The sequence below is a fragment of the Phyllobates terribilis genome, unplaced genomic scaffold (assembly GCF_046119375.1).
Source record: "Phyllobates terribilis strain yellow unplaced genomic scaffold, ASM4611937v1 Scaffold_3__8_contigs__length_932513732, whole genome shotgun sequence".
NCBI classification, from domain to species: domain Eukaryota; kingdom Metazoa; phylum Chordata; class Amphibia; order Anura; family Dendrobatidae; genus Phyllobates; species Phyllobates terribilis.
In genome coordinates, this window is record NW_027362763.1 from 730,340,800 (window position 1) to 730,368,744 (window position 27,945).

At 42.9% G+C, this 27,945-nt stretch overlaps 1 protein-coding gene across 1 annotated transcript in view; it reads right to left on the minus strand.

Annotated features, from left to right (window-relative positions):
- Positions 1–27,945, minus strand: part of LHCGR (luteinizing hormone/choriogonadotropin receptor) — a 364,204-nt gene that overhangs the window by 265,546 nt on the left and 70,713 nt on the right. The window contains exon 2 of the mRNA XM_073672096.1: positions 12,499–12,573. Coding sequence (XP_073528197.1) covers positions 12,499–12,573 — 75 coding nt within the window. The remainder of the gene's footprint in view (positions 1–12,498; positions 12,574–27,945) is intronic.

Below are 27,945 nucleotides of genomic sequence, written 5' to 3' on the forward strand. Positions count from 1 at the left end.
GCTAGTGTATTATTGGAACGCGTCTTTAGTGCCGCAGGTGGTGTACTAACAGACCGTCGCATGCGACTATCCTCCGATAACGTTGACCGGCTTACTTTTCTCAAAATGAACAAGGCCTGGATCTCTCATGAATTTGCCAGTCCTCTTCCAGAATAAATAATTGTTGGCAAAAGTATCCAGGTCTCCTGTTCTGTTCATGTTTCTACCACCTGAACTGTAATCCCTGAGCTCCAACACCGCCAGTTGGCGCTCGGAAGTGCCGTCTGCACAGTCAACACTTGCTGCCGTGTCATTGGGGTTCAGTAACGTCAGCTGTTCCCCGGCTGTGCGGACGGCAATTTCTCCTGCTCTGTCCACATTCTCACTACTACAGATTTTAAAGTTGCTCCAATTACACCTCTGGCTCCTCTGTTTTCAGTATTATCCCTGAGCTCCAACACCGCCAGTTGGCGCTCGGAAGTGCCGTCTGCACAGTCAACACTTGCTGCCGTGTTATTGGGGTTCAGTAACGTCAGCTGTTCCCCTGCTGTGCGGACGGCACTTTCTCCTGCTCTGTCCACATCCACTGTACTACTGATTTAAAACCTCCTCCAAATACACCTCTGGCTCCTCTGTTTTCAGTATTATCCCTGAGCTCCAACACCGCCAGTTGGCGCTCGGAAGTGCCGTCTGCACAGTCAACACTTGCTGCCATGTTATTGGGGTTCAGTAACGTCAGCTGTTCCCCTGCTGTGCGGACGGCAATTTCTCCTGCTCTGTCCACATCCACTGTACTACTGATTTAAAACCTCCTCCAAATACACCTCTGGCTCCTCTGTTTTCAGTATTATCCCTGAGCTCCAACATCGCCAGTTGGCGCTCGGAAGTGCCGTCTGCACAGTCAACACTTGCTGCCATGTTATTGGGGTTCAATAACGTCAGCTGTTCCCCTGCTGTGCGGACGGCAATTTCTCCTGCTCTGTCCACATTCTCACTACTACAGATTTTAAAGTTGCTCCAATTACACCTCTGGCTCCTCTGTTTTCAGTATTATCCCTGAGCTCCAACACCGCCAGTTGGCGCTCGGAAGTGCCGTCTGCACAGTCAACACTTGCTGCCGTGTCATTGGGGTTCAGTAACGTCAGCTGTTCCCCTGCTGTGCGGACGGCAATTATCCTGCTCTGTCCACATTCTCACTACTACAGATTTTAAAGTTGCTCCAATTACACCTCTGGCTCCTCTGTTTTCAGTATTATCCCTGAGCTCCAACACCGCCAGTTGGCTCTCGGAAGTGCCGTCTGCACAGTCAACACTTGCTGCCGTGTCATTGGGGTTCAGTAACGTCAGCTGTTCCCCTGCTGTGCGGACGGCAATTTCTCCTGCTCTGTCCACATTCTCACTACTACAGATTTTAAAGTTGCTCCAATTACACCTCTGGCTCCTCTGTTTTCAGTATTATCCCTGAGCTCCAACACCGCCAGTTGGCGCTTGGAAGTGCCGTCTGCACAGTCAACACTTGCTGCCGTGTTATTGGGGTTCAGTAACGTCAGCTGTTCCCCTGCTGTGCGGACGGCAATTTCTCCTGCTCTGTCCACATCCACTGTACTACTGATTTAAAACCTCCTCCAAATACACCTCTGGCTCCTCTGTTTTTAGTATTTACCCTGGGCTCCAGTACCGCTAGTTGCTGCTCAGAAGTGCCGTCTGCACAGTCAACGCTTGCTCCAGTGTTATTGGGGTTCAGTAACGTCAGCTGTTCCCCTGCTGTGTGTCCGGCAAATTCTCCTGCTTTGTCCACATCCACTGTACTACTGATTTAAAACTTGCTCCAATTACACCTCTGGCTCCACTCTGTTTTTAGTATTTACCCTGGGTTCCAGCACCGCCAGCTGGTTCTCGGTAGTTCCATTTGCTCTTGTACCTTCTACTACCCATCCGGGTTCCAGTACCGTCAGCTGGTTCTCGGCAGTGCCTTTGGATTAGGTGCCTCCTTCTCGGTATCCAAGTTCCACCAACGTCTGCTGGTTCTTGGTAGTGCTTTCTGGCACAGGTACCTCCTGCTTAGTAACCGAGTTCCAGTACCGTCAGCTGGTCTTCGGCAGTTCCATTGGCTCTTGTACCTTCTGCTACCCATCTGGGCTCCAGTACCGTCAGCTGGTCCTCGGTAGTTCCATTTGCTCTTGTACCTTCTACTACCCATCCGGGTTCCAGTACCGTCAGCTGGTTCTCGGCAGTGACTTTGGCATGGGTACTCCCTCCTGCCCAGCCTGGTTCCAGCACGCCAGCTGTTTCCGGGTAGTGTCAATGTCACTTTGCCTCCAATGCGTTGTCCTGTCGTGTTGCGGTCGGGTTAGCCGACTCTATGGTGCCTGCAGTTTAGGTGACTCCTATGTGGGCTGCGGGATCTGGCAATGAAGGTTGGTTCCATAGTGCCAATAGGACAAGCACCCCCTGTAGGACTGTTGGTTTTGGTAACTGCAGCCGGCTCGCGGCCTTGAACTTTTTTTTACATGGGTACCTTCTGCTACCCATCTGGGTTCCAGTACCGTCAGCTGGTTCTTGGCAGTGCCTTTGGATTAGGTGCCTCCTTCTCGGTATCCAAGTTCCACCAATGTCTGCTGGTCCTTGGTAGTGCTTTCTGGCACAGGTACCTCCTGCTTAGTAACCGAGTTCCAGTACCGTCAGCTGGTCTTCGGTAGTTCCATTGGCTCTTGTACCTTCTACTACCCATCCGGGTTCTAGTACCGTCAGCTGGTTCTCGGTAGTTCCTCAGCTTTCTTGTACCTTCTGCTACATTTCCAAGTTCAAGCTTTTTGAAATGGTTCTTGGTAATCACTCTGGATCCTGACGAGGACCCTGAAGACGAGGACGCTGAAGACCACCCCGAAGAAGACGAGGACCCTGAAGACCACCCCGAAGAAGACGAGGACCCTGAAGACCACCCCGAAGAAGACGAGGACCCCGAAGACGAGGACCCAGAAGACCAACCCGAAGAAGACGAGGACCCCGAAGACGAGGACCCCCGAAGACGACGACCCTGAAGACCACCCCGAAGAAGACCAAGAAGATGACCCTGAAGAAGTTGACCAAGAGGACAAAGAAGAGAAGACAAGCACCAAGATACAGAAGAACAAGAGACAGAAAACCTAGAAGCAGAAATACAAGAAGCTGCAGAACAAAAAGCGGAAGAACATTAAGCATAAGACTAAAAATCAGAGCAAAAGATAATATCTAAATTATAAGCAGAAGATGACTAAGCAGTGTATGGGGGTGAGTCCGTTCCTCCTCGTGGTGCCCCTGGAAAAGACCTGCTGCTGCAGGCCAAACTGAACGCGGACAAATCCTGTTGTAAATCTTTTGTGACGGCCAGAACGAAAGGTGTAATGTCCAACCTTTTATAGATAACAACTACAGGAATGCCTGTCACAAATAAGAATATGATGAAGAAGAAGAATATGAAGAAGATGAAGAAGTAGAGTATGAAGAATGTAAAAAAAAAGAATAATACGAAGAAGGTGAAGAAGAAGAAGATGAAGAAGGTGAAGAAGAAGAGGATGAAAAAGATGCTGAGGATGATGAAGGAGAAAGTGTGGGAGAAGTAAAAAAGAAGGTGAAGAGCATGGAAGTAGTGAAACATAAATATCTGACAAAATATAAAAATACTTAACATAGTCAATATTTCCGTAACTCAGAACGTCTTAAAAAAAATATTAATTCCTGCTATTCCATTTGATTGGGCTAAACCTCTATGCCTTTTTTGTCTCCCCCACCTCCCCCAATACATTCTACATTATTCTTAGTTGTTTTCCTTCATGTAGAATTAACCTACAAGGAAAGAAAGGGTTTATTTTCATTCCGATATTTCTGTCCCATTGACTTGCATTGGTTTCCGGTATCGGAATCGGCGATATCTGATACTTTTTCGGTATCGGTCCGATCCAATCCGATCCGATATTTCCCGATATCGGAAGGTATCGCTCAACACTAATGGTGATATGTCTGACAGAGAACCACAGTTTTAAATAGCAGGCCTGTAATTTACTAATACTATTCTTCACAGACACCGAGTGTGGATAGCTTGACCGACACACTGTAACAGAATGGAAAAGGAGGCCAATATTTTCCACTTTCAGTTTAAATTTCTGGATTTTCATCTCTGAAATATGGAACAGATCTGGCTGTATTCTGCAGTGAGAACAAGCAAATGGAGCAGAAAAATGGTATACTCTGGATTGCTTTTTAAGCAAATATCCAGGATTAAGATAAAAAAAAAATTGCCCTGGCCCCTGATATCTGGGCTATTTCTACAAATATCTGTAATTATTACAGCAGCAGCAGACAGGACGTTCAATGGACCCTCTTGTGCTGTATCATACTCTGCAGTCTGCCACATACACTGCCTGCCTGCCTAACACTGATTATATGCAGCTGGATTAGTCCTCAGAAGGACTGTTAGTTCAGATGTACAGTGCCTACAAGTAGTATTCAACACCCTGCAGATTTAGCTGGTTGACACATGCGGAATTAACTTGGCATTGTGACATTTGTACTGTAGATCAGCCTGGAAGTGGGAAATGCACTGCAGCAAATTTTGGTTTTGTTTTTTTTGTTTTTTTAAAACGTTAAAAGTTAATTCACAGTGTCATTTATTATTCAACCCCTCAAACCACAAGAATTCTGTTTGGTCCCCATAAAGTATTAAGAAGTAGTTCAGGCACCAAGAATAATGAGCTTCACATGTGTGGATTAAAGATCTCTTTTGCCAGCCTTTTCTGACTATTTAAGACCCTCCCCAAACTTGTGAACAGCACTCAGACATGGTCAACATGGGAAAGACAAAGGAGCATTCCAAGGCCATCAGAGACAAGATCGTGGAGGGTAACAAGGCTGGCAAGGGGTACAAAACCCTTTCCAAGGAGTTGGGCCTACCTGTTTCCACTGTTGGGAGCATCATCCGTAAGTGGAAGGCTTATGGAACTACTGTTAGCCTTCCACGGCCTGGACAGCCTTTGAAAGTGTCCTCCCGTGCCGAGGCCAGGCTTGTCCGAAGAGTCAAGGCTAACCCAAGGACAACAAGGAAGGAGCTCCGGGAAGATCTCATGGCAGTGGGGACATTGGTTTCAGTCAATACCATAAGTAGCGTACTCCACCGCAATGGTCTCCGTTCCAGACGAGCCCGTAAGGTACCTTTACTATCAAAGCGTCATGTCAAGGCTCGTCTACAGTTTGCTCATGATCACTTGGAGGACTCTGAGACAGACTGGTTCAAGGTTCTATGGTCTGATGAGACCAAGATCGAGATCTTTGGTGCCAACCACACACGTGACGTTTGGAGACTGGATGGCACTGCATACGACCCCAAGAATACCATCCCTACAGTCAAGCATGGTGGTGGCAGCATCATGCTGTGGGGCTGTTTCTCAGCCAAGGGGCCTGGCCATCTGGTCCGCATCCATGGGAAGATGGATAGCACGGCCTACCTGGAGATTTTGGCCAAGAACCTCCGCTCCTCCATCAAGGATCTTAAGATGGGTCGTAATTTCATCTTCCAACAAGACAACGACCCAAAGCACACAGCCAAGAAAACCAAGGCCTGGTTCAAGAGGGAAAAAGTCAAGGTGTTGGAGTGGCTTAGTCAGTCTCCTGACCTTAACCCAATTGAAAACTTGTGGAAGGAGCTCAAGAATAAAGTCCACATGAGACACCCAAAGAACCTAGATAACTTGGAGAAGATCTGCATGGAGGAGTGGGCCAAGATAACTCCACAGACCTGTGCCGGCCTGATCAGGTCTTATAAAAGACGATTATTAGCTGTAATTGCAAACAAGGGTTATTACACAAAATATTAAACATAGGGGTTGAATAATAATTGACCCACACTTTTATGTTTAAAATTTAATAAAATTCAACTGAGCAACATAACTTTTTGGTTTGTAAGATTTATGCTTCTATTCATAAAACCTACTCTCGTTTGCAGTTTGAAGGCTCTAACTTATTTGCATCTTATCAAACCAGCTAAATCTGCAGGGGGTTGAATACTACTTGTAGGCACTGTATATATATATATATACAGTACAGACCAAAAGTTTGGACACACCTTCTCATTTAAAGATTTTTCTGTATTTTCATGACTATGAAAATTGTACATTCACACTGAAGGCATCAAAACTATGAATTAACACATGTGGAATTATATACTTAACAAAAAAAGTGTGAAACAACTGAAAATATGTCTTATATTCTAGGTTCTTCAAAGTAGCCACCTTTTGCTTTGATGACTGCTGTGCACACTCTTGGATTTCTCTTGATGAGTTTCAAGAGGTAGTCACTGGAAATGGTCTTCCAACAATCTTGAAGGAGTTCCCAGAGATGCTTAGCACTTGTTGGCCCTTTTGCCTTCACTCTGCGGTCCAGCTCACCCCAAACCATCTCGATTGAGTTCAAGTCTGGTGACTGTGGAGGCCAGGTCATCTGGCATAGCACCCCATCACTCTCCTTCTTGGTCAAATAGCCCTTACACAGCCTGGAGGTGTGCTTGGGGTCATTGTCCTGTTGAAAAATAAATGATGGTCCCACTAAACGCAAACCGGATGGAATAGCATGCTGCTGCAAGATGCTGTGGTAGCCATGCTGGTTCAGTATGCCTTCAATTTTGAATAAATCCCCAAATGTGTCACCAGCAAAGCACCCCCACACCATCACACCTCCTCCATGCTTCACGGTGGGAACCAGGCATGTAGAGTCCATCCGTTCACCATTTCTGCGTCGCACAAAGACAAGGTGGTTGGAACCAAAGATCTCAATTTGGACTCATCAGACCAAAGCACAGATTTCCACTGGTCTAATGTCTATTCCTTGTGTTATTTAGCCCAAACAAGTCTCTTCTGCTTGTTGCCTGTCCTTAGCAGTGGTTTCCTAGCAGCTATTTTACCATGAAGGCCTGCTGCACAAAGTCTCCTCTTAACAGTTATTTAGAGATGTGTCTGCTGCTAGAACTCAGTCTGGCATTGACCTGGTTTCTAATCTGAGCTGCTGTTAACCTGCGATTTCTGAGGCTGGTGACTCGGATAAACTTATCCTCAGAAGCAGAGGTGACTCTTGGTCTTCCTTTCCTGGGGCGGTCCTCATGTGAGCCAGTTTCTTTGTAGCACTTGATGGTTTTTGCAACTGCACTTGGGGACACATTCAAAGTTTTCCAAATTTTTCGCACTGATTGACCTTCATTTCTTAAAGTAATGATAGCCACTCGATTTTCTTTACTTAGCTGCTTTTTTCTTGCCATAATACAAATTCTAACAGTCTATTCAGTAGGACTATCAGCTGTGTATCCGCCAGACTTCTGCACAACACAACTGATGGTCCCAACCCCATTTATAAGGCAAGAAATCCCTCTTAATAAACCTGTCAGGGCACACCTGTGAAGTGAAAACCATTTCCGGTGACTACCTCTTGAAGCTCATCAAGAGAATGCCAAGAGTGTGCAAAGCAGTCATCAAAGCAAAAGGTGGCTACTTTGAAGAACCTAGAATATAAGACATATTTTCAGTTGTTTCACACTTTTTTGTTAAGTATATAATCCCACATGTGTTAATTCATAGTTTTGATGCCTTCAGTGTGAATGTACAATTTTCATAGTCATGAAAATACAGAAAAATCTTTAAATGAGAAGGTGTGTCCAAACTTTTGGTCTGTACTATATATATATATATATATATATATATATATATATATATATATACATACAGTACAGACCAAAGGTTTGGACACACCTTCTCATTTAAAGATTTTTTTGTATTTTCATGACTATGAAAATTGTACATTCACACTAAAGGCATCAAAACTATGAATTAACACATGTGGAATTATATACTTAACAAAAAATTGTGAAACACATGAAAATATGTCTTATATTCTAGGTTCTTCAAAGTAGCCACCTTTTGCTTTGATGACTGCTTTGCACACTCTTGGCATTCTCTTGATGAGCTTCAAGAGGTAGTCACCGGAAATGGTTTTCGCTTCACAGGTGTGCCCTGTCAGGTTTAATAAGTGGGATTTCTTGCCTTATAAATGGGGTTGGGACCATCAGTTGTGTTGTGTAGGCGTCAGGTGGATACACAGCTGATAGTCCTACTGAATAGACTGTTAGAATTTGTATTATGGCCAGAAAATAGCAGCTAAGTAAAGAAAAACGAGTGGCCATCATTACTTTAAGAAATGAAGGTCAGTCAGTGCGAAAAATTTGGCAAACTTTGAATGTGTCCCCAAGTTCAGTTGCAAAAACCATCAAGCGCTACAAAGAAACTAGCTCACATGAGAACCGCCCCAGGAAAGGAAGACCAAGAGTCACCTCTGCTTCTGAGGATAAGTTTATCCGAGTAACCAGCCACAGAAATCGCAGGTTAACAGCAGCTCAGATTAGAGACCAGGTCAATGCCACACAGAGTTCTAGCAGCAGACACATCTCTACAACAACTAATAAGAGGAGACTTTGTGCAGCAGGCCTTCATGGTAAAATAGCTGCTAGGAAACCACTGCTAAGGACAGGCAACAAGCAGAAGAGACTTGTTTGGGCTAAAGAACACAAGGAATGGACATTAGACCAGTGGAAATCTGTGCTTTGGTCTGATGAGTCCAAATTTGAGATCTTTGGTTCCAACCACCGTGTCTTTGTGCGATGCAGAAAAGATGAACGGATGGACTCTACATGCCTGGTTCCCACCGTGAAGCATGGAGGAGGAGGTGTGATGGTGTGGGGATGCTTTTCTGGTGACACTGTTGGGGATTTATTCAAAATTGAAGGCATACTGAACCAGCATGGCTACCACAGCATCTTGCAGCGGCATGCTATTCCATCCGGTTTGCGTTTAGTTGGACCATCATTTATTTTTCAACAGGACAATGACCCCAAACACACCTCCAGGCTGTGTAAAGGCTATTTGACCAAGAAGGAGAGTGATGGGGTGCTACGCCAGATGACCTGGCCTCCAGTCACCAGACCTGAACCCAATCGAGATGGTTTGGGGTGAGCTGGACCGCAGAGTGAAGGCAAAAGGGCCAACAAGTGCTAAGCAACTCTGGGAACTCCTTCAAAATTGTTGGAAGACCATTTTTGGGGACTACCTCTTGAAGCTCATCAAGAGAATGCCAAGAGTGGGCAAAGCAGTCATCAAAGCAAAAGGTGGCTACTTTGAAGAACCTAGAATATAAGACATATTTTCAGTTGTTTCACACTTTTTTGTTAAGTATATAATTCCACATGTGTTAATTCATAGTTTTGATGCCTTCAGTGTGAATGTACAATTTTCATAGTCATGAAAATACAGAAAAATCTTTAAATGAGAAGGTGTGTCCAAACTTTTGGTCTGTACTGTATATATATATGACCAACATGAGGGGGGTCCAGGTCCAACTTTTGCCCTGGGGTCCATTGGACTCTAGTTACACCATTGGCTGGTAGGCAGGTATATTAAGCAGATATCAGTACAAGTGACGTCATTTGTTGACCTCCTGATATGGAAGTGAACAAACCAGGCTTTGTTCACACAATATCTAATGTGTATCCTGGGAAAATCTTCCAACACATATGCCAGGCAAACTCAATGACCGTGTTGTCAATAAATAATATAATAAAGCCCAAGCTCTGTGTTTGGAATGGACCTTTAAAACTGTCTGTTTTCAGAGACAATCAGAAGGATTTTGAGGCAAAATGAAAATATTAAATTAAAATGTAAATTAAATAACAGAAGTAATAAGTTAAAACAAAGTAAATCAATTTAACTCTTTAAAAACAAGATTGCAGTCCAGCATGGCAGGAGTTAATGGGGACAACTTATCATGTGCTTCTTCTATTCTCTGTGACAACAGTTGTTATGTAGAATTTGTGGTTCCTATTTCTCCTTTCAGAGTATTTTTTAGTGTACAGTAACACACAATCTCTGCAGTAATAAACCAAATATGTGCAGTAATAAAATTAAATTTAAAATTTTCAACATTTTAAATCGTAAAAATAAATTCTTTGTTTGGGATCACTGCTTGAAAAAGTCGCCCTGGCATGATGGGTCAATAAACTATCACTTTTTTGGACTATGGAGTGCTGCCTTTTCCTTTTTTTGGATATTATGAGGTTTAGTTTTGCCTGAAGGATGTTTTTGCACCCAACTTTAATTGTCTTTGATAGTGCTGCACCTTTATTTTTTTCTATTTACTCTATAATAAGCAACTTGATGATGAATACTCATGAGGAAAAACCTCCAGGTATTTCAGAATATAGAATTGGAGGCACATAGAAGTACAGCATCGGCACATTGCATTTTATTAAATGCATGGTCACAAACATTTCTGCTAAACACAGAAAATGTACACAAAAAAATCTGCAATGTCTCCCTAACTCTTCTCTTTTATATTGATCTTATTGTATGTCGCATTATAATAAAAGATGAGAAACAGATAAAGAAATCTTTACTGATAAGTCTCAGTGGTTTAGTCATGTCCCTATCGTCCTTCTTGTCTCAGAATTTGGCTGTAACATAACTGGCTGCAACAGACCCCCCCCCCCATCTCTGCTCTCATTATAGGATCTACCCCCTCGATAGGTCATTAATATTAGATCAGTGGAGGTTTTACACCTGGTGACACCATAGATCAGCTGTTACTAGAGGTTAACAGTTTATAGAGTGGTACACCAACCCTATGTCACACGAATTCTCTTTAGTAACCCCTACTCGTACTGAATATCAGCTCCTATTCAAATGATTATTTTTGGCCACTGCTGCTGCTGGTAGCAGCTGATTGTAAGAAATGCCAGGTGTTGGAACCCCCTCCCCCTACCGATCTAATAATGATGACTTGTCCTAAGCAAAGGTCATTAATATCAGGTTAGTGGAAAACCCAAATAGCCCCTTTGTGATTTGAAGGATTTCTCTGAGACGAAATGTTTCAGAATTATGCAGAAGATCAATAGAGTGGGGTATGTCGATAGGCACTTGGAATATTCGCCCTTTGAGGAAGCAACAGCGAAACGCATGCATATGTGGATAAGTATAATCCATATGCAACTCAGGTAATTATTATGACATCCATTTCAGGGGCTGAGCTAATCCCTACTCTACTGAGAAAGCGTCAATTCCGACGGATGCTCAGTAGGATCTTGTCACTGTGCACTGTTCTTCTCAGTGCACAGTGACAATGCGCTCTCTCACCGGCTATGATCAGAAGTGACGAGCCAGCAACAAAATGCACTGTCATTGCACATTGTAAGAAGAGAATGAGCGAGCAGAGACCAGCACCACACCAACAAGTGACATCCAGAGTAATGTAAGTATATAAGAGTAATGTATGTAATGTCCAGAGGTTGCATGGAAGCAAATTTAGATTTATAAAAATCTCATACAAACATATGGTATAGTTTTATTATTATTATTATTATTATTATTATAATTATTACTTTTGTATTTTTAAGTCTTCTTTTTCTTCCCCAGAAATTGTCAACGGCAGATGTGTTTTATAACTTTAGACATGTCTTGAGAAGTTTTCTGTTTAATCACATTGAAATACAAGTGCACAGTTGATTAATCTTAGGCTACAGTGCATGTTTTTTAGGGAGGTCAGAGTAGAAATCTGTTGGCTGAACTAGTTTTTGACTTTCAATTATCTAAGTATGGCTTGGAAAGCTATATAATCATGTAATGTATGAATGTTTTGCAGCAATACTGTTTACATTGATGGCTTGGAAAATGTTTCACATTACAAAGTTACTTATGAACTAATAGCTTTATTTATGGAAAAATAAAATTAGCTCTCCTTTAATATAGGGTTTTAAACTTTTTCCCTAAAAAAAAAGATAATTAGTCAGATTTCATGGTTTGAAAAAGGTAAATCATGAAGATCACAGCCACTAACTGCTATATGGTAGAAACCATACTGTAACGGAGCAGCATGGTGGTTAGCACTTTCCTAGCCATTCTTGCAGCGCTGGGGCCCTGGGTTCAAATCCTACCAAGGACAACATCTGCAAGGAGTCTGTATGTTCTCCCCGTGTTTGTATGTGTTTCTTCCGGGTTCTCCGGTTTCCTTCAAAACTCCAGACATACTGATAGGGAATTTAGATTATGAGCCCCAATGGGGACAGTGATGATGATGTCTGTAAAGTGCTGTGAAAATTAATGGCGCTATACAAGTGAGTAAAATAAATAAAAATATCAATTAATATAGGGAGCACAAAGCTACAGATAGGGGAGATATTATACAATATTAGCAATTTTCCATTTTTGACTAGTGTTTTCCTGTAGACGTGATACATGATAACGACACTCAATCCCATGAAAAGCATAAAATATGAACCATTGGAGAAGAAGATGACTTACAAATTTATATGTTTTAAGCGAGTGATCAATAGTTGTAGTTTCATTACAGTTACTAACAGCTTCTTCACTCAATCCTTTCCTCAACACGTGAGCCGGATTCAATATAAGTCAATACTTTAACAGAATAATTATACCTCTTTCCAGTAAAAACACTTACATTTTAAAGATGTCTTGGTGAAAATTCTGAAATACTTCAGGTGGAATGACTTTAAAGGAGAATTGGGATAATGACCTAGAAGAAAGTAGATGGCATTTTCAATAAGTGTATTCAACAATTTACAAACTTAAAAATGTAAAGTACTGAATTTGTTTATTTGCTATCTGAGCTTGTGCTTCTTCACGTCCTAATGTCCTTGGTGAAGTACATTTGGAGATAAAAATTGTATATTTTTTTTTACTTAAAACCCTGGGTGAACTATTCATTGTCCAATAAAAATATATTCAGCCTAGCTGTAAATAACAAAATAATCACATTGTCCTAGAAGGACAACCCAGACTTTGGTGGACTAAGAGAGACATCACTTGGTTGTTAGAAATGTAATAGCGTTGAGACTTCAAGCTGCAATACCATGTAGATGTATGAATGGCAAACATAGGATGATCCCTTTTCCCAATCAAAAGTAAATGAAGTGTTACACACCTGCCCCAGATCTGTGCCTTGCTTCCCTCACCTTCGTCCACTAGACACTGTTGTTCTCCATGTCGGGGTTTACAGATGGCCCAGCATGATCCCATCCGTTCGGACTTATATAAAGCTCACCAAGACACACACCTGTGTCTTGTTATTAAGGCTTCAGTATTGCTAGACTATGGCTTTCTTTATACAACTTGACCTACTCAGCTTATGTCTACAGTGTGCTGGACGCCTTGCGATTGCCTGTGGTCTCCTGGCATCTTCCACCTGCTGTCTCCTGATGTCTTCCACCTGCCTGCGGTCTTCTAGACGTTTCTCGCATGCCTGTGGTCTCCTGACGTCTTTCACCTGCCTGCGGTTTCCTTTACATCTTCTGCCTGCGGTTTCCTACATCCCACCTTCCTGCATGCGGTCTCCTTTCCCTCAGCTGTCCATGTCCCGTGTGCCCTTCCTATCTACTGCACCAATGCCTGTGGCCCATGTACCTACACGAACTTTGGGCTTGGAGGATCCACCTCACCTGGTGAGTCTAACACGAAGGTGACTTCAGCATCTAATAATGATCAACCTGTTTTACTATGGCTTCACAAATACAGAAACAACAGGAAACTTTTGACCCAATTATAGGTCTGGGTCTTTCTTTGTCAAACACGTTGGAAACGTACCGTCTTTTTTATTCAGCATTCTTGCACGTAGTAAGAGCTGTACTATTAGTGTCATTCTTTAGATTTGCTGAGTTTGTGTTACATTAGTTCAAATTCTATTTGTTAATGTCGCACATAGCACCAGATACAGTTGTGCTCTAAAGTTTACATACCCCGGCAGAATTTTTCCTTTCTTCGCCTTATTTCAGAGAATATGAATGATAACAAAAAAACCTTTTTCTCCACTCATGGTTATTGGTTGGGTGAAGCCATTTATTGTCAAACTACGATGTTTTCTCATTTTAAATCTTAACGACAACCAAAAACATCAAAATGACCCTGATCAAAAGTTCACATACCCCAGTTCGTAATAGCATGTATTGCCCCCTCTAACATCAATGACAGCTTGAACTCTTTTGTGGTAGTTGTGGATGAGGTTCTTTATTTTCTCAGATGATAAAGCTGCCCATTCTTCTTGGCAAAAAGCCTGCAGTTCCTGTAAATTCCTCGCTGTCTAGCATGAACTGCATGCTTGAGATCTCCCCAGAGTGGCTCAATAGTATTGAGGTCAGGAGACTGAGATGTCCACTCCAGAACCTTCACTTTGTCCTGCTGTAGCCAATGACAGTTCGACTTGGCCTTGTGCTTTGGACCGTTGTCATGTAGGAACGTCCAAGTACGTCCCATGCCAACTTCCGGGCTGATGAGCTCAAATTTTCCTCCAGTATTTGCTGATAACGTGCATTCATCTTTCCTTCAACTTTTACCAAGTTTCCTGTGCCTTTGTAGCTCACACATCCCCAAAACATCAGTGATCCACCTCCATGCTTTACAGTAGGAATGGTATTCCATTCATCATAGGCCTTGTTGACCTCTCTCCAAATGTAACATTTACGGTTGCGGTCAAAAAGTTCAATTTTGGTCTCATCACTCCAAATTACCTTTTTCCAGAAGTTTTGAGGCTTGTCTCTTTGCTGTTTGGCATTTGCGCAGTAATGGCTTTCTTCTGGCGACTCGGCCATGCAGCCCATTTTTCTTCAAGTGCCTCCTTATTGTCCATCTTGAAACAGCCACACCCCTAGTTTTCAGAGAGTCCTGAATTTTAGCTAATGTTATTTGTGGGTTTTTCTTTGCATCCCGAACAATTTTCTTGGCAGTTGTGGCCGAAATTGTTGTTGGTCTGCCTGACCGTGGTTTGGTTTTTATAGAGCCCCTGATTTTCCATTTCTTAATCACAGTTTGAACGCTGCTGACTGGAATTATCAATTCCTTGGACATCTTTTTGTATCCCTTTACTGCGTTATACAGTTCAACTACCTTTTCCCATAGATTTGTTGACAATTCTTTTGCTTTCTCCATGGACTCATAATTCAGAAACGTCAGTGGCTGGATGAAGGATGCAAGAGTCTGTCTGGATCCCAGAAACTCACTCAGCTTTTATGCACACACACTGATTACAAGCAAACAGGTCACAGATGAGGATGTTACCTTTAGTTGCCATTCAAACAAATTTGTGTCAAATTCTGTGCATGTTATCAGGCCAAAATCACCAGGGTATGTGAACTTTTGATCAGGGTCATTTGGATGTTTTTGGTTGTCATTAAGATTTAAAAAGAAAAAACACAGTTGTTTGACAATAAATGGCTAACCCAACCAAAAACCATGAGTGGAGAAAAAGTTTTTTTGTTATCATTCATATTCTCTGAAACAAGGTGAAGAAAGCAAAAATTCTGCTGGGGTATGTAAACTTTTGAGCATAACTGTATATTTGGCACAATGGTACCTGTGCCACAGTGCGGCAGAAGTCCATCTTACTTAACCCCTTTATCCCCGAAGGTTATTTGCACATTAATGACCAGGCCAATTTTTACAATTCTGACCACTGTCACTTTATGAGGTAATTACTCTGGAACGCTTCAACAGATCCCACTGATTCTGAGATTGTTTTTTCGTGACATATTGTACTTCATGATAGTGGTAAAATTTCTTCGATATGACTTGTGTTTATTTGTGAAAAAATTGGAAATTTGGCGGAAATTTAAAAAATATCGCAATTTTCAAGCTTTGAATTTTCATGCCCTTAAATCAGAGAGATGTGTCACACAAAATAGTGCTTCACAGAAGTTAATAACATAGAGCCGTGAAAATAAAACAGTCAAACTTTTTCCCCAAAAATGATCTTTTAGCCCCAAATTTTTATTTTCACAAGGGTAAGAGGAGAAAATGGACCCCAAAAATTGCTGTGCAATTTCTTCTGAGTACGCCGATATCCCTTATGTGGGGAAAAAACACTGTTTGGGCGCACGGCAGGGTTCAGAAGGGAAGGGGCACTGTGTGACTTTTTGAAAGCAAAATTGGCTGGAATTGAGAGTGGACGCGTTTGGAAAGCGCCTGATGTGCCTAAACAGTGGAAACCCCCCCACAAGTGACCCCATTTTGGAAACTACACCCCTCAAGGATTTTATCAAGGGGTATAGTGAACACAGAATTTGATAACATTAGGTCATCAACATATTGAATATGTTGCCATTAGTCTTGAGCGCAAGTGCTCGCTACTTGAGTTTGCATCGGGTATGCACCAAGTATCGTGGGTGCCCGAGTGACATGCTCGAGTCCCCATCCCGCATGTTTCACGGTTGTTAGACACCCAAAAAAAAAACATGCAGGGATTGATCATGAATGGCAGGCAATCCCTCCATGGCTTTTTTGCTTGTGTAACAGCCATGAAACATGTGGGGTGAGGACTCGAGTATGTCACTGGAGCACCCGCGATACCCGCGGTACCGAGTACCCAATGCAAACTCAAGTAGCAAGTCAATTAGACTCTATAAATTTACATTCAATTAAAAATGAAAGACCTAATATGTCAAGAAAGTCACAAAAAGCATTTTTTTTTGCAGATTGATATGTGATGAGTGCACTAAAAATGGAAGACCTTGAAGGGAAACCTTCAGCAGGTTTTTGCTATGTAATCTGAGGACGCCATGAGGTAGCAGCTGAGAAACAGATTTTAGGGATGTGACATTAGGTTGTGTCCCGTTTCCTTACAATTAAGGTTTTATCATCAGGAATTATAGCCTGGAATACAGTGCAGCTGGTCTGACCACGCCCCCTCCTCTGATAAGCAGCTCACTGTCAATAGACAATATATATAGAGAGTATGGTGTAGGCGAGGGCAGTTTTCTGAGCTCTGCTACATGCTGAATCTAAGAACTCGTACCACAACCACTGCACTCAGTAAACTAAATGATAAATCATTGGAATCAGGGTCTCTTTTCCTACTTTATACTGCTTTCAGGTGAGATAGCAAAAAAACACTGAAAGATTCCCTTTAACTAGAAACTTAGAACAGCAAAGAAAATAAATCTGTCTTACTGTTTTCAATGTTCACAACTGCCTCACTAGCTGTACTAGTATTTTACTACCTTCATAAGGCTTGCCTTTCTCTGAAATCAGAAATCAGAAAAGGGATTGTCCAGATCTTATATATTGATGATCTATCATTAGAATAGGTAATCAATATCAAATCACTGGGGTCTAACACCTGGAACTTCCACTAATCAGTTGTTTGCAAGTTCCATGGTGGTCTGATGTACACAGTGTACAGAGCTGGAACACTACAGCTCTGTATACAGAGTAGTGTCCAATCTCAGGTACTGAAGCTAAGATTCTATTAACTTCAATTTAAGTTAAGCATCAGGATCTGAAATCAGCCACCACACAATATACAAAGGTTTGGTATCCTGACTTCATGAACTATTTACTTCCTGACACTGCAATACTTCCAAAAAACTGATTGGTGGCTTACTGGGTATCTTATCCTAGCAAAGGTCATCAATATCTTGGTCCTCTACAACCTCTTCAAGGGACCTTATGGTGTGGCAGAAGATTGGTAATAAGTAGGGATGTCACGCAAGGTGAGGAAAAGACTAAGTGCAACACAAAGGGAAGAGGCGAAGGAAGCGCAACACGAGGAAAAGAGGGAGTGAAGACTCCTAGGGAGATCTAATATCACCGCGCCTACCCTACCGTCCCTATATAGGTTCCCCATCTATCGCCGAGCAGGAACCTAAGCCCTGAATGTCCCTAGAGCTTGGCCCTAGACAGAGATGGGACAGGGTGAGCACTAGTTAAGCCCCACTACAAACTAAAGACAACAAGGTAGACAAAGGGGATACACTTAGCTTGAGCAGATACCAGAGAGATAACATCAACTGTCCTCCAAGGGCACCTGAGAAGAAACTAGCCAACTGCTAGTGCTCCAAGCCAACACAGAGGTACATAAAACTATCACCAGCGCCTGTCCAGAGAAACTGAGAGTTTTTAACTACCAAGCAAGGGTGTCATTCAGCAGCAAAAAGTGGAGGTAGCTGCTGGGTCCTAAAGGAAAAATGATGTAACTATACTACAGAGATGAGGGAATCAAGAAGGCATCTGCAATGCCAAGCGCAGTGACCTTCTACAGCCGGCTCCAGAGCTGTCTGTGACACCTGACACACCGGTGACAAGAGCTGAGTGGACCTGTGGAAGTTCAGGTACATTGGGTTCGGCAGAACTTTAGTCCAAAGTTTGCTTTGGGAACCAGAACTTTACCCGAACTTGACACTGGACCTGAACACCATATAAGTCAATAAGGACCCGAATTTGGTGCTGTAAAATGGCTGTAAAATTATTGTAGTAATGGCTAGATTACTGAAAATGGAAGAAAAATGGGGATAAGAGCAGAACATTTGCTCTGTAAACAAATGTTGATAGGGAAATTACTTAAAATAACAGAATACATTTTTTTTTTAAAAATTATAAACCTGAACCAGGAGGCAGAGGTCCAAGTGGATGAGTGCCTTTCGTGTGGAGTTTACTGTATTTGTTAATAAATAAAAAAATAAATGAAAAAAATAACATGGTGTACTCCCTATTTTTAATAACTAGCAAAGGGAAAACAGATAGCTGTGAGCTGGTTTTATTATTCTGGGAAGGGGCCAATATCCATGGACCTTCCCAGCCTATTAATATCAGCCCCCAGCTGTCTGCTTTGCCTTAGCTGGTTATTAAAAATGGAGGGCCCCCCAAAAAATTACATGGGGTCCCCCTTTTTTTTAATAACCAGTTAACATAGTAACATAGTTTTTAAGGTTGAAGGAAGACTAAGTCCATCTAGTTCAACCCATATCCTAACATGTTGATCCAGAGGAAGGCAAAAAATCCATGTGGCAAACACTAAGCTCCACATTGGGGAAAAAAATTCCTTCCCGACTCCATACGACAATCAGACTAGTTCCCTGGATCAACGCCCTATCAAGGAATTTAGTATTTATAACCTGTAATATTATACTTTTCAAGAAAGGCATCCATGCCCTTCTTAAATTTTAACAGTGAATCACTCATTACAACATCATGCGGCAGAGAGCTCCATAGTCTCACTCCTCTTACAGTAAAGAATCCCCGTCTATGATTATGATTAACCCTTCTTTCCTCCAGACGTAGAAGATGCCCCCTTGTCCCCGTCTCAGGCCTCAGAGTAAAAAGATCAGTAGAAAGGTCTTTGTACTGTCCCCTCATATACTTGTACATAGTAATAAGATCACCCCTAAGCCTTCTTTTTTCCACAGTAAATAACTACAAGTGTAATAACCTGTCTTGGTATTGCAGACCCCCCAGTCCTCTAATAACCTTTGTCGCTCTTCTCTGCACCCGCTCTAGTTCAGCTATGTCTTTCTTATACACCGGAGACCAGAACTGTACACAGTATTCTAAGTGTGGTCGCACTAATGACTTGTATAGAGGTAAAATTATGTTCTCCTCATGAGCATCTATGCCTCTTTTAATGCATCCCATTATTTTATTTGCCTTTGCAGCAGCTGCCTGACACTGGCCACTAAACATGAGCTTGTCGTCCACCAATACACCCAGGTCTTTTTCAGTTACAGTTTTGCCCAGTGTTTTACAATTAAGCATATAATTATACATTTTATTTCCTCTGCTCAAGTGTATTGCCTTACATTTATCCCCATTAAAGCTCATTTGCCATTTATCAGCCCAAGCTTCTAGTTTACATAGATCCTCCTGTAATATAAAATTGTCCTCCTCTGTATTGATTACCCTGCAAAGTTTAGTGTCATCTGCAAATATTGAAATATTACTCTCTATGCCCCCTACAAGGTCATTAATAAATATGTTAAAAAGAAGGGGGCCCAATACTGACCCCTGTGGTACCCCACTGTTAACTGAGACCCAATCTGAGTGTTTTCCATTAATAACCACCCTTTGTTTCCTATCACTGAGCCAATTCTTAACCCACATACATATATTTTCCCCTATCCCCATTGTTCTCATTTTATGTATCAACTTTTTGTGTGGAACCGTATCAAAAGCTTTTGAAAAGTCCATATACACTACATCCACTGCATTTCCTTGGTCCAGTCCAGAACTTGCCTCCTCATAAAAGCTGATCAGATTAGTTTGACAGGAACGGTCCCTTGTAAACCCATGTTGATATTGGGTCATGAGGTTATTCTTCTTCAGATACTCTATTATAGCATCTCTTAGGAAACCCTCCAGGATTTTACCCACAATAGAGGTTAAGCTTACCGGCCTATAATTTCCAAGTTCAGTTTTTGTCCCCTTTTTGAATATTGGCACCACATTTGCTATACGCCAGTCCTGTGGTACAGACCCTGTTATTATGGAATCTTTAAAGATTAAAAATAATGGTCTATCTATGACGTTACTTAATTCCTGCAGTACTCGTGGGTGTATCCCATCCGGGCCCGGGTATTTGTCAACTTTAGTGATTTTTAGACGCCGCCGTACTTCCTGCTGGGTTAAGCAAGTGATATTTAATGGAGAATTTTTGTTATCACTAATCATGTTTTCTGTCATGCGATTTTCTTGTGTAAATACGGTTGAAAAAAAATCATTTAGCATATTGGCTTTTTCCTCATCCTCATCCACCATTTCACCCAGACTATTTTTAAGGGGGCCAACACTATCATTTTTTAGTTTTTTACTATTTATGTAGTTAAAGAATATTTTGGGGTTATTTTTACTTTCTCTGGCAATGATTCTCTCTGCCTCAATCTTTGCTGCCTTGATTTGTTTTTTACATAATTTATTTAATTTTCTATATTTATTTAATGCCTCATCACTACCTACTTGCTTTAGTTCTCTAAATGCTTTCTTTTTGTCACTTATTGCGCCCCTTACAGCTCTATTTAGCCATAGTGGTTTCCTCCTATTTCTAGCATGTTTATTCCCAAAGGGTATATATTGTGCACAGGTCCTATTCAGGATGTTAATAAATGTCTCCCATTTGCTTTGTGTAGCTTTATGTCTCAGGATATCGTCCCAGTTTATTGCACTAAGATCATCTCTCAACCGTTGGAAATTAGCCTTCGTAAAGTTTAGTGTCCTTGTAACCCCTCTACTACACATCTTATTAAAGGACACATGAAAACGTATTATTTTGTGATCACTATTACCCAAGTGACCCCCAACTCGTATATTTGATATGCAGTCTGGGCTATTGGTTAATATTAGGTCTAGCAGTGCCCCCCTTCTTGTTGGGTCCTGAACCAGTTGTGAAAGGTAATTGTCTCTCATAGTTGTCAAAAACCTATTACCTTTGCTTGAAGTACATGTTTCTGTCCCCCAATCTATTTCAGGGTAGTTGAAGTCTCCCATAATAATGACTTCTCCTTGAGTCGCTGCTTCATCTATTTGCTTTACGAGGATATTCTCCGCTACTTCCATTATTTTTGGAGACTTATAATAAACCCCTATCAGTAATTTATTATTTTTTCCCCCTCCCCTTATCTCCACCCACAGGGACTCTACATTTTCATTAGATTCACATATATCCTCCCGCAAGACAGGTTTTAAGGATGATTTTACATATAAACACCCCCCCCCTCGCTTGTTTGTACGGTCATTTCTGAACAGACTATAGCCCTGTAAATTAACTGCCCAGTCATGGCTCTCGTCCAGCCACGTCTCAGATATCCCTACCATGTCATAATTATTTTCCAACAAAATTAATTCGAATTCCTCCATTTTGTTGGTGAGGCTTCTGGCATTAGTGTACATGCATTTTATGTATCTCTCTGTACCTCTATTCCTTCTTACTTTATTGACTGTTCTAACCCCACCCCCAATTTCTTTACTTGTGCCCAGGCCACTATCTGCACTATCTTCCCCATCTATAAATTGAATACCCTCCCCCCCAATCCCTAGTTTAAACACTCCTCCAACCTTCTAGCCATTTTCTCCCCCAGCACAGCTGCACACTCCCCATTAAGGTGCAGCCGGTCCCTAGCGTGGAGTCTGTAGCCAACTGATAAGTCGGCCCAGTTCTCCAGGAACCCAAATCCCTCCTTCCTACACCAGTTCTTGAGCCACTTATTTATCTCCCTAATCTCCCGTTGCCTCTCTGGCGTGGCACGTGGTACCAGAAGTATTTCAGAGAATACCACCTTGGAGGTCCTTGCTTTCAGCTTGCAGCCTAATTCCCTGAAATCATCTTTAAGGACCTTCCACCTACCTTTAACTTTGTCATTTGTGCCAATGTGCACCATGACTGCTGGGTCCTCACCAGCCCCTCCCAGTAATCTGTCAACCCAATCAGCGATGTGCCGGACTCGAGCGCCAGGTAGGCAGCACACTGTTCGACGATCCCTGTCTTTGTGACAGATTGCCCTATCTGTTCCCCTAATAATTGAGTCCCCCACTACCAGCACCTGCCTGGCCTGCCCTACTCTCCTATTTCCCTCTTTACTGGAGCTGATACTCCTCCGGCTTTCAGGGGACATGCCTTGCTGCAGCAGTGCTATCCATGTACCATCACTCCCCTCATCTGCCAACTTTGCAAACTTATTGGGGTGTGCCAGATCAGGACTAGCCTCCCTGTCACTCTTCCCTCTACCCCCCCTTCTAACTGTCACCCAACTAGCGGCCTCACTGTCCTGCAGCTCCCGACTACCACCCTCCCCCACATCTACCCCAGTGAGCTGCTGCTCAGTGAGCAGCAGACTCCTTTCCATGTTGTCAATGGATCTCAGTGTTGCCAGCTGCTCATTTAGATCCAGTATCTGGGCTTCCAAATGAACAACGTGCACACATCTCGCGCAGCAGTAAGAAACCCCGATCGGCTGTTCAAGGAATGCATACACTGGATAGAATTTTCAATAATGGAGCTCATTTCCTAATGGGGATTGCAATAGATAGAATGTTAAGTAAAAGAAAAGTAAAGAATTAGTGAAATACGGACAGCAATTCAGTCCAAAGTCCTCCCTTCCAAACTCCCTGAATCTCCCTGGGGTCCCCCTTTTTTAATAACCAGTTAAGGCAAAGCAGACTGGAATCCATGGATATTGGCCTTTCCCAGCATAATAAAACCAGCTCACAGCTGTCTGCTTTCCCTTGGCTGGTTATTAAAAATAGGGGGGGGCACATAATATTTTTAAATCATTTATTTTACACTGTCCCTCACTCAAGCAATGTTGTCACCCGTGATCTGGCGGTTATACAGGCCGAGTCATGGATGGTGCCGGCCAATCACAGCCATGCCAATACTTGACATGACTGTGGTGGCTCTGGAAGTGGCCACAGCTTAAAAGCTTGCTACTAGTTGTCCGGTATGGACCTCAAACTATACAGTTCGGATTCATTCATCCCTAGTCATAAGGAACAAGCAATGGAAAAGTACAGGAATTGAAGCAGAATTCTGTAGGCTTACATTCCTCATGCTGATGCACACTCCATAAACATAACCCAAGATCAGATTAGTAGGGTCCTGCAATACTTCACATCCAGATGCTCTGCCCGTGGAGTTAGAGAATATATTGGAAGAAATTTGGCATCTAAGCAGCATGCTTGTGAATTTCCATTTTGTGCTCATCATTTCTTGAGCTTGATCCCTCTCATGGACATAATTATGCAAACTCCAAAAGAAGTTGGCAATAGCTTAGCTGATCTTGTCTTTGCTCCAAAGTCCAAACCATGCAGCATTTGTCTACATTAAGCCTTTTTCTACCATGGTTAAAGTGGAAGTCTTGACTGTTTTGGAGACAAGCTCATCAACGATTTTGCTTTGATTTATGTGTGCTGTTACTGACATTTCTTGAGAGAATAGGTTGGATGTTTGGAAAGTCCAAAATTACTACAAAATACTACTTAAACCAATGGGAAGAATTGTCATATAGTCATCGCCGAAAGAGTTGGCACCCTTGAAATTGTTTCAGAAAATGAGTTATTTCTGCCAGAAAATTATTGCAATGTACATGTTTTGTTATACATACATGTTTATTTCCTTTGTGTGTATTGGAACAACAGAAAAAAATGAGAAAAAAGGCAAATTGGACATCATTTCCCACAAAACCACAAAATGGTTGGCACCCTCAATTTAATATTTTGTTGCACACCCTTTTGAATAAATAGCTTCTTACACCTCTCAACTGGAATTTTGGACCACTTTTCTTTAGAAAACTACTCAAGGTCTCTCAAGTTTGAAGGGTGCCTTCTCCCAAAAGCAGTTTTAAGATCTCTTCACAGGTGTTCAATGGGATTTAGACCCAGACCCATTGCCACTTTGGAACTCTCCAGCGCTTTGTTTCCATCCATTTCTAGGTGCTTCTTGAAGTATGTTTGGGGTCATTGTCCTGCTGGGAGAGCTATGACCTAAGATGCAAACCCAGCTTTCTGATACTGGGCATTACACTGCAACCCAAAATTCTTTGGTAATCTTCAGATTTCATGATGTCTTGCACACAGTCAAGGCTCCTAGTGCCAGTGGCAACAAAACAACCCCAAAATATCATTGAACCTCCACCATTTTGTACTGTGTTATTTTCTTTGTAGGCCTCATTCCATTTTCGATAAACAGTAGAATGATGTGCTTTACCAAAAAGCTCTGTCTTGGTCTCATCTGACCACAAGACACTTTCTCAGAAGAATTTTGTCTTACTCACGTACATTTTGACAAACTGCAATCTAGCTTTTTTATTTCTCTGTGTCAGCAGTGGGATCCTCCTGGGTCTCTTGCCATAGCGTTTTATTTCATTCAAATGTCAACAGATAGTTTGTGCTGACACTAAAGCACCCTGAGCCTGCAGGACAGCTTGAATTTCTTTGGAACGTGATGGTGGCTGCTTATCCACCATCTGGACTATCCTGCATTGAAACCTTTCATGAATTTTTCTCGGTTGATTATGTTGCTCACCATGGACAAAGGAACATCAAGATCTCTGGAGATGGACTTGTAACCTTGAGATTGTTGGTGTTTTTCAACAATTTTGGCTCTCAAGTCCTCAGACAGTTCTCTTCTCTTTTTGTTCTCCATGCTTAGTGTGACACACACAGACACACAATGCAAAGATTGAGTAAATTTCTCCCCTTTTTATCTGGTTTCAGGTGTGATGTTCATATTGCCCACATCTGTTACTTGCCACAGGTGAGTTTGAATGAGCATCACATGCTTGAAACAAGCTGTTTACCAACATTTTTGGAAAGGTGGCAACAATTTTGTCTCGACCATTTTTGGGATTTAGTGTGAAATTATGTCCTATTTGCCTTTTTTTCTCTGTTTTTTTGTGTTGTTCCAATACGCACAAAGGAAATAAGCATGTGTATAACAAAACATGTGTAATTGCAATAACTTTCTGGGAGAAATACTTTATTTTGTGGAACAATTTCAAGGGTGCTAACACTTTCGGCCATGACTGTATATATAGAACCAGTCATGGGACTGATGTAAAAAAAATTTCAAGTCACAGAATGTTTCACGGTATGAGGTCACAATTAGACCTATAGACTATCCTCCTCTACAAAAAATGTAGAAACAACAAAAAGACTCACAATGTAAAGTAAACTTATGATAACTCATTCTGCCACTTTTTATATTTATGAAAGTGAGAGTCCATGTTGCTGAGATCTCCATTTGCTATAAGGATGAAGTAGGCACAAGTACTTGGCTCATCATTTTGTCGCCTTTGCACAAGGACAACGGGCCACAAGTAAACTAACGTTATTCAGATCATACAACTTTATTTGAATACTGCACGACCTACTGTACCTCTTCCGACAAGCCTACAACCTGCAGTAACCCACGCTCTACCACACCGCTGCACGACCAGCTCTACCCTCACCTACTATATCCTCACCCATCCCTCGTAGATTGTGAGCCCTCGCCGGCAGGGTCCTCTCTCCTCCTGTACCATTTGCAGTTGCGTTTTTGTTCAAGATTTTAGTAATTGTTTTTGCTGTGTATTCCCCCTTTTTCACATGTAAAGAGCCATGGAATAAATGGTGCTATAATAATAAATAATAATAATACTGCTATTTATTATAATGATGACTGGACCATACACTAAATGCACTTTTTACCTTTTGTGTTCCCCTATTTACTTATAGATTGTAAACTTGGAAGCAGTGACCCAACTCCTCTTGGTAACTGAGTTATGTGTTACTATGTAACAGCAAGCAGCCCAGTAAGTGATACATCGCTGGAATTAGCTTCTCTACCCCTTCATTATGCAGCCCTCAGATGGGGTATTAAAAACCTGGTGACAGATTTCCTTTAAAACTCATGGAGATCAAACAAAATTCTAGAGGTAGTAGTTTTTGATGTGCGGTGTATTCAATTTTGCATCAAGTAATTTGAGTAAGGTCGGGGAACCCACTAGAGTATGGCATCTGATGCGACAGCATCGGATGCGATATGCTAATGACATTCGGCTCCCTCTCTGCTGCGAGTGGGAGCCGAATGTCAGTGCTCTGTGCTCTGATCCTCTTGCACAGAGAGGATAGCAACACAACTGCGGAGGGAACAGAGAAAGTAATTTCTCCATCTCCTCTGCTGCTGGTGTCGGCGGGAATCGCACTGCACTCGGGTGATATCCGAGTGCAGTGCGATGTTTGACACGCACCCATAGGCTTATATGGGTGCGTGCCATCCGAATCCAGCATGCAATCGCAGCATGCTGCAATTTTTTTTCAGCCTGATCACAATCCGATTGGAGCTGTAAATAAAAACGCCACTGAGCTCACCATCATAGGATTAAACTGGTACGAATATGTAGCACCCCGAGGACTCGGCTGCTACAGGGGTATTGCACCTCGAACCAGAGGTGTGGTATTCCACTCCCGGGTAAGGATGGAGTGTGGAACTGAGCTCAGTTAGCTGCATGCACTACACTCACCCCATTTCCGGGGGACAGACCAACGGTACTCCCACCAGATAGATGTGCAGGTACGACAGCTTCTGTCCCCGGCTGGAGTGTGGGGGGGGGGGGAACATCCCAGTGGTGTAGGAGCAGAGAGGGGAGGGACTCTGGGCATAGGTAGGAGCCCATTGGGTGCTAGTCACCTGGGCTCGGGTGTCAGAAGGGAGTATATAAGGGGGGCACCATCTTGGATCAGGGTTCAGTTAAGAGAGGAGCTCAGCCAGAGAGGGCTGACAGGGAGCTGTGGCTCAGTCCGGGCCCAGCTCCAGAGTCAGGCCTGGAGTGGAGGCCTGAAGCAGAGAGACAGAGGAAGGAGAAAGAACAGAAACGCCAGGAGAGGCCCAGAGACGCAAGAGAAGAGGGAACCCTGAGATCCCACGAGCTAACGGGTGAAGGGTTGGCAGAACAGGGTACCGGATCCCAAACTGGTGGAGGCCAAATATCCTCAGCCAGGAACCGGAGGTCGTGGACAAGTTTTGGCGCGACCCCTCGCCATATCCACCAGGAAGGCAAACCACGTATAGGGTCAGGGAAGCCGGGAAAGGTTTCACCACCAGAAGGCCCGAGGGAGCCGGACAGAGGTGGATCCCTGGTGGGGACGGCCAGTAGGAAGGAGGAGAGGGGAGCTCAGGACCACGCTCTGGAACTGCCTGGGAGTTGGCCGAGTCCCGCACCTGGTGGATGCAGCACGACTCGGGTCGTCATCACCTGCAGGACTGACGTTAATAACAACTGTGAGTAAAGCATTGAAAACCGCAATCAGTCTCTGTGTTCCATCGCACCACCAGCACCATAGGTACCGGGACGCTCTCACTATCACTCCCTTCTCCCGCCCCAGCTGCCCTGAGGCTATACCTCTCCCGTTGGGGGTTATACCACCATAGCTGCACATATATACCACCGGCCTCAGCGGACTGTTTTGCAGCGGCGGCCTTGTGACCGCAAATCAACGGGTGGCGTAGTCGAACTCTATAACAACATTACAAATAGATTGCCGTCAGTTTGACCACCCTGGGCACGGACCGGGTCCCCGCCACTCGGAGACTACAACCCCCGTCGGATCCGGCTCCGGGTATCCCCCGCATGTGCGACGCAGCACAACATGGCCCAGG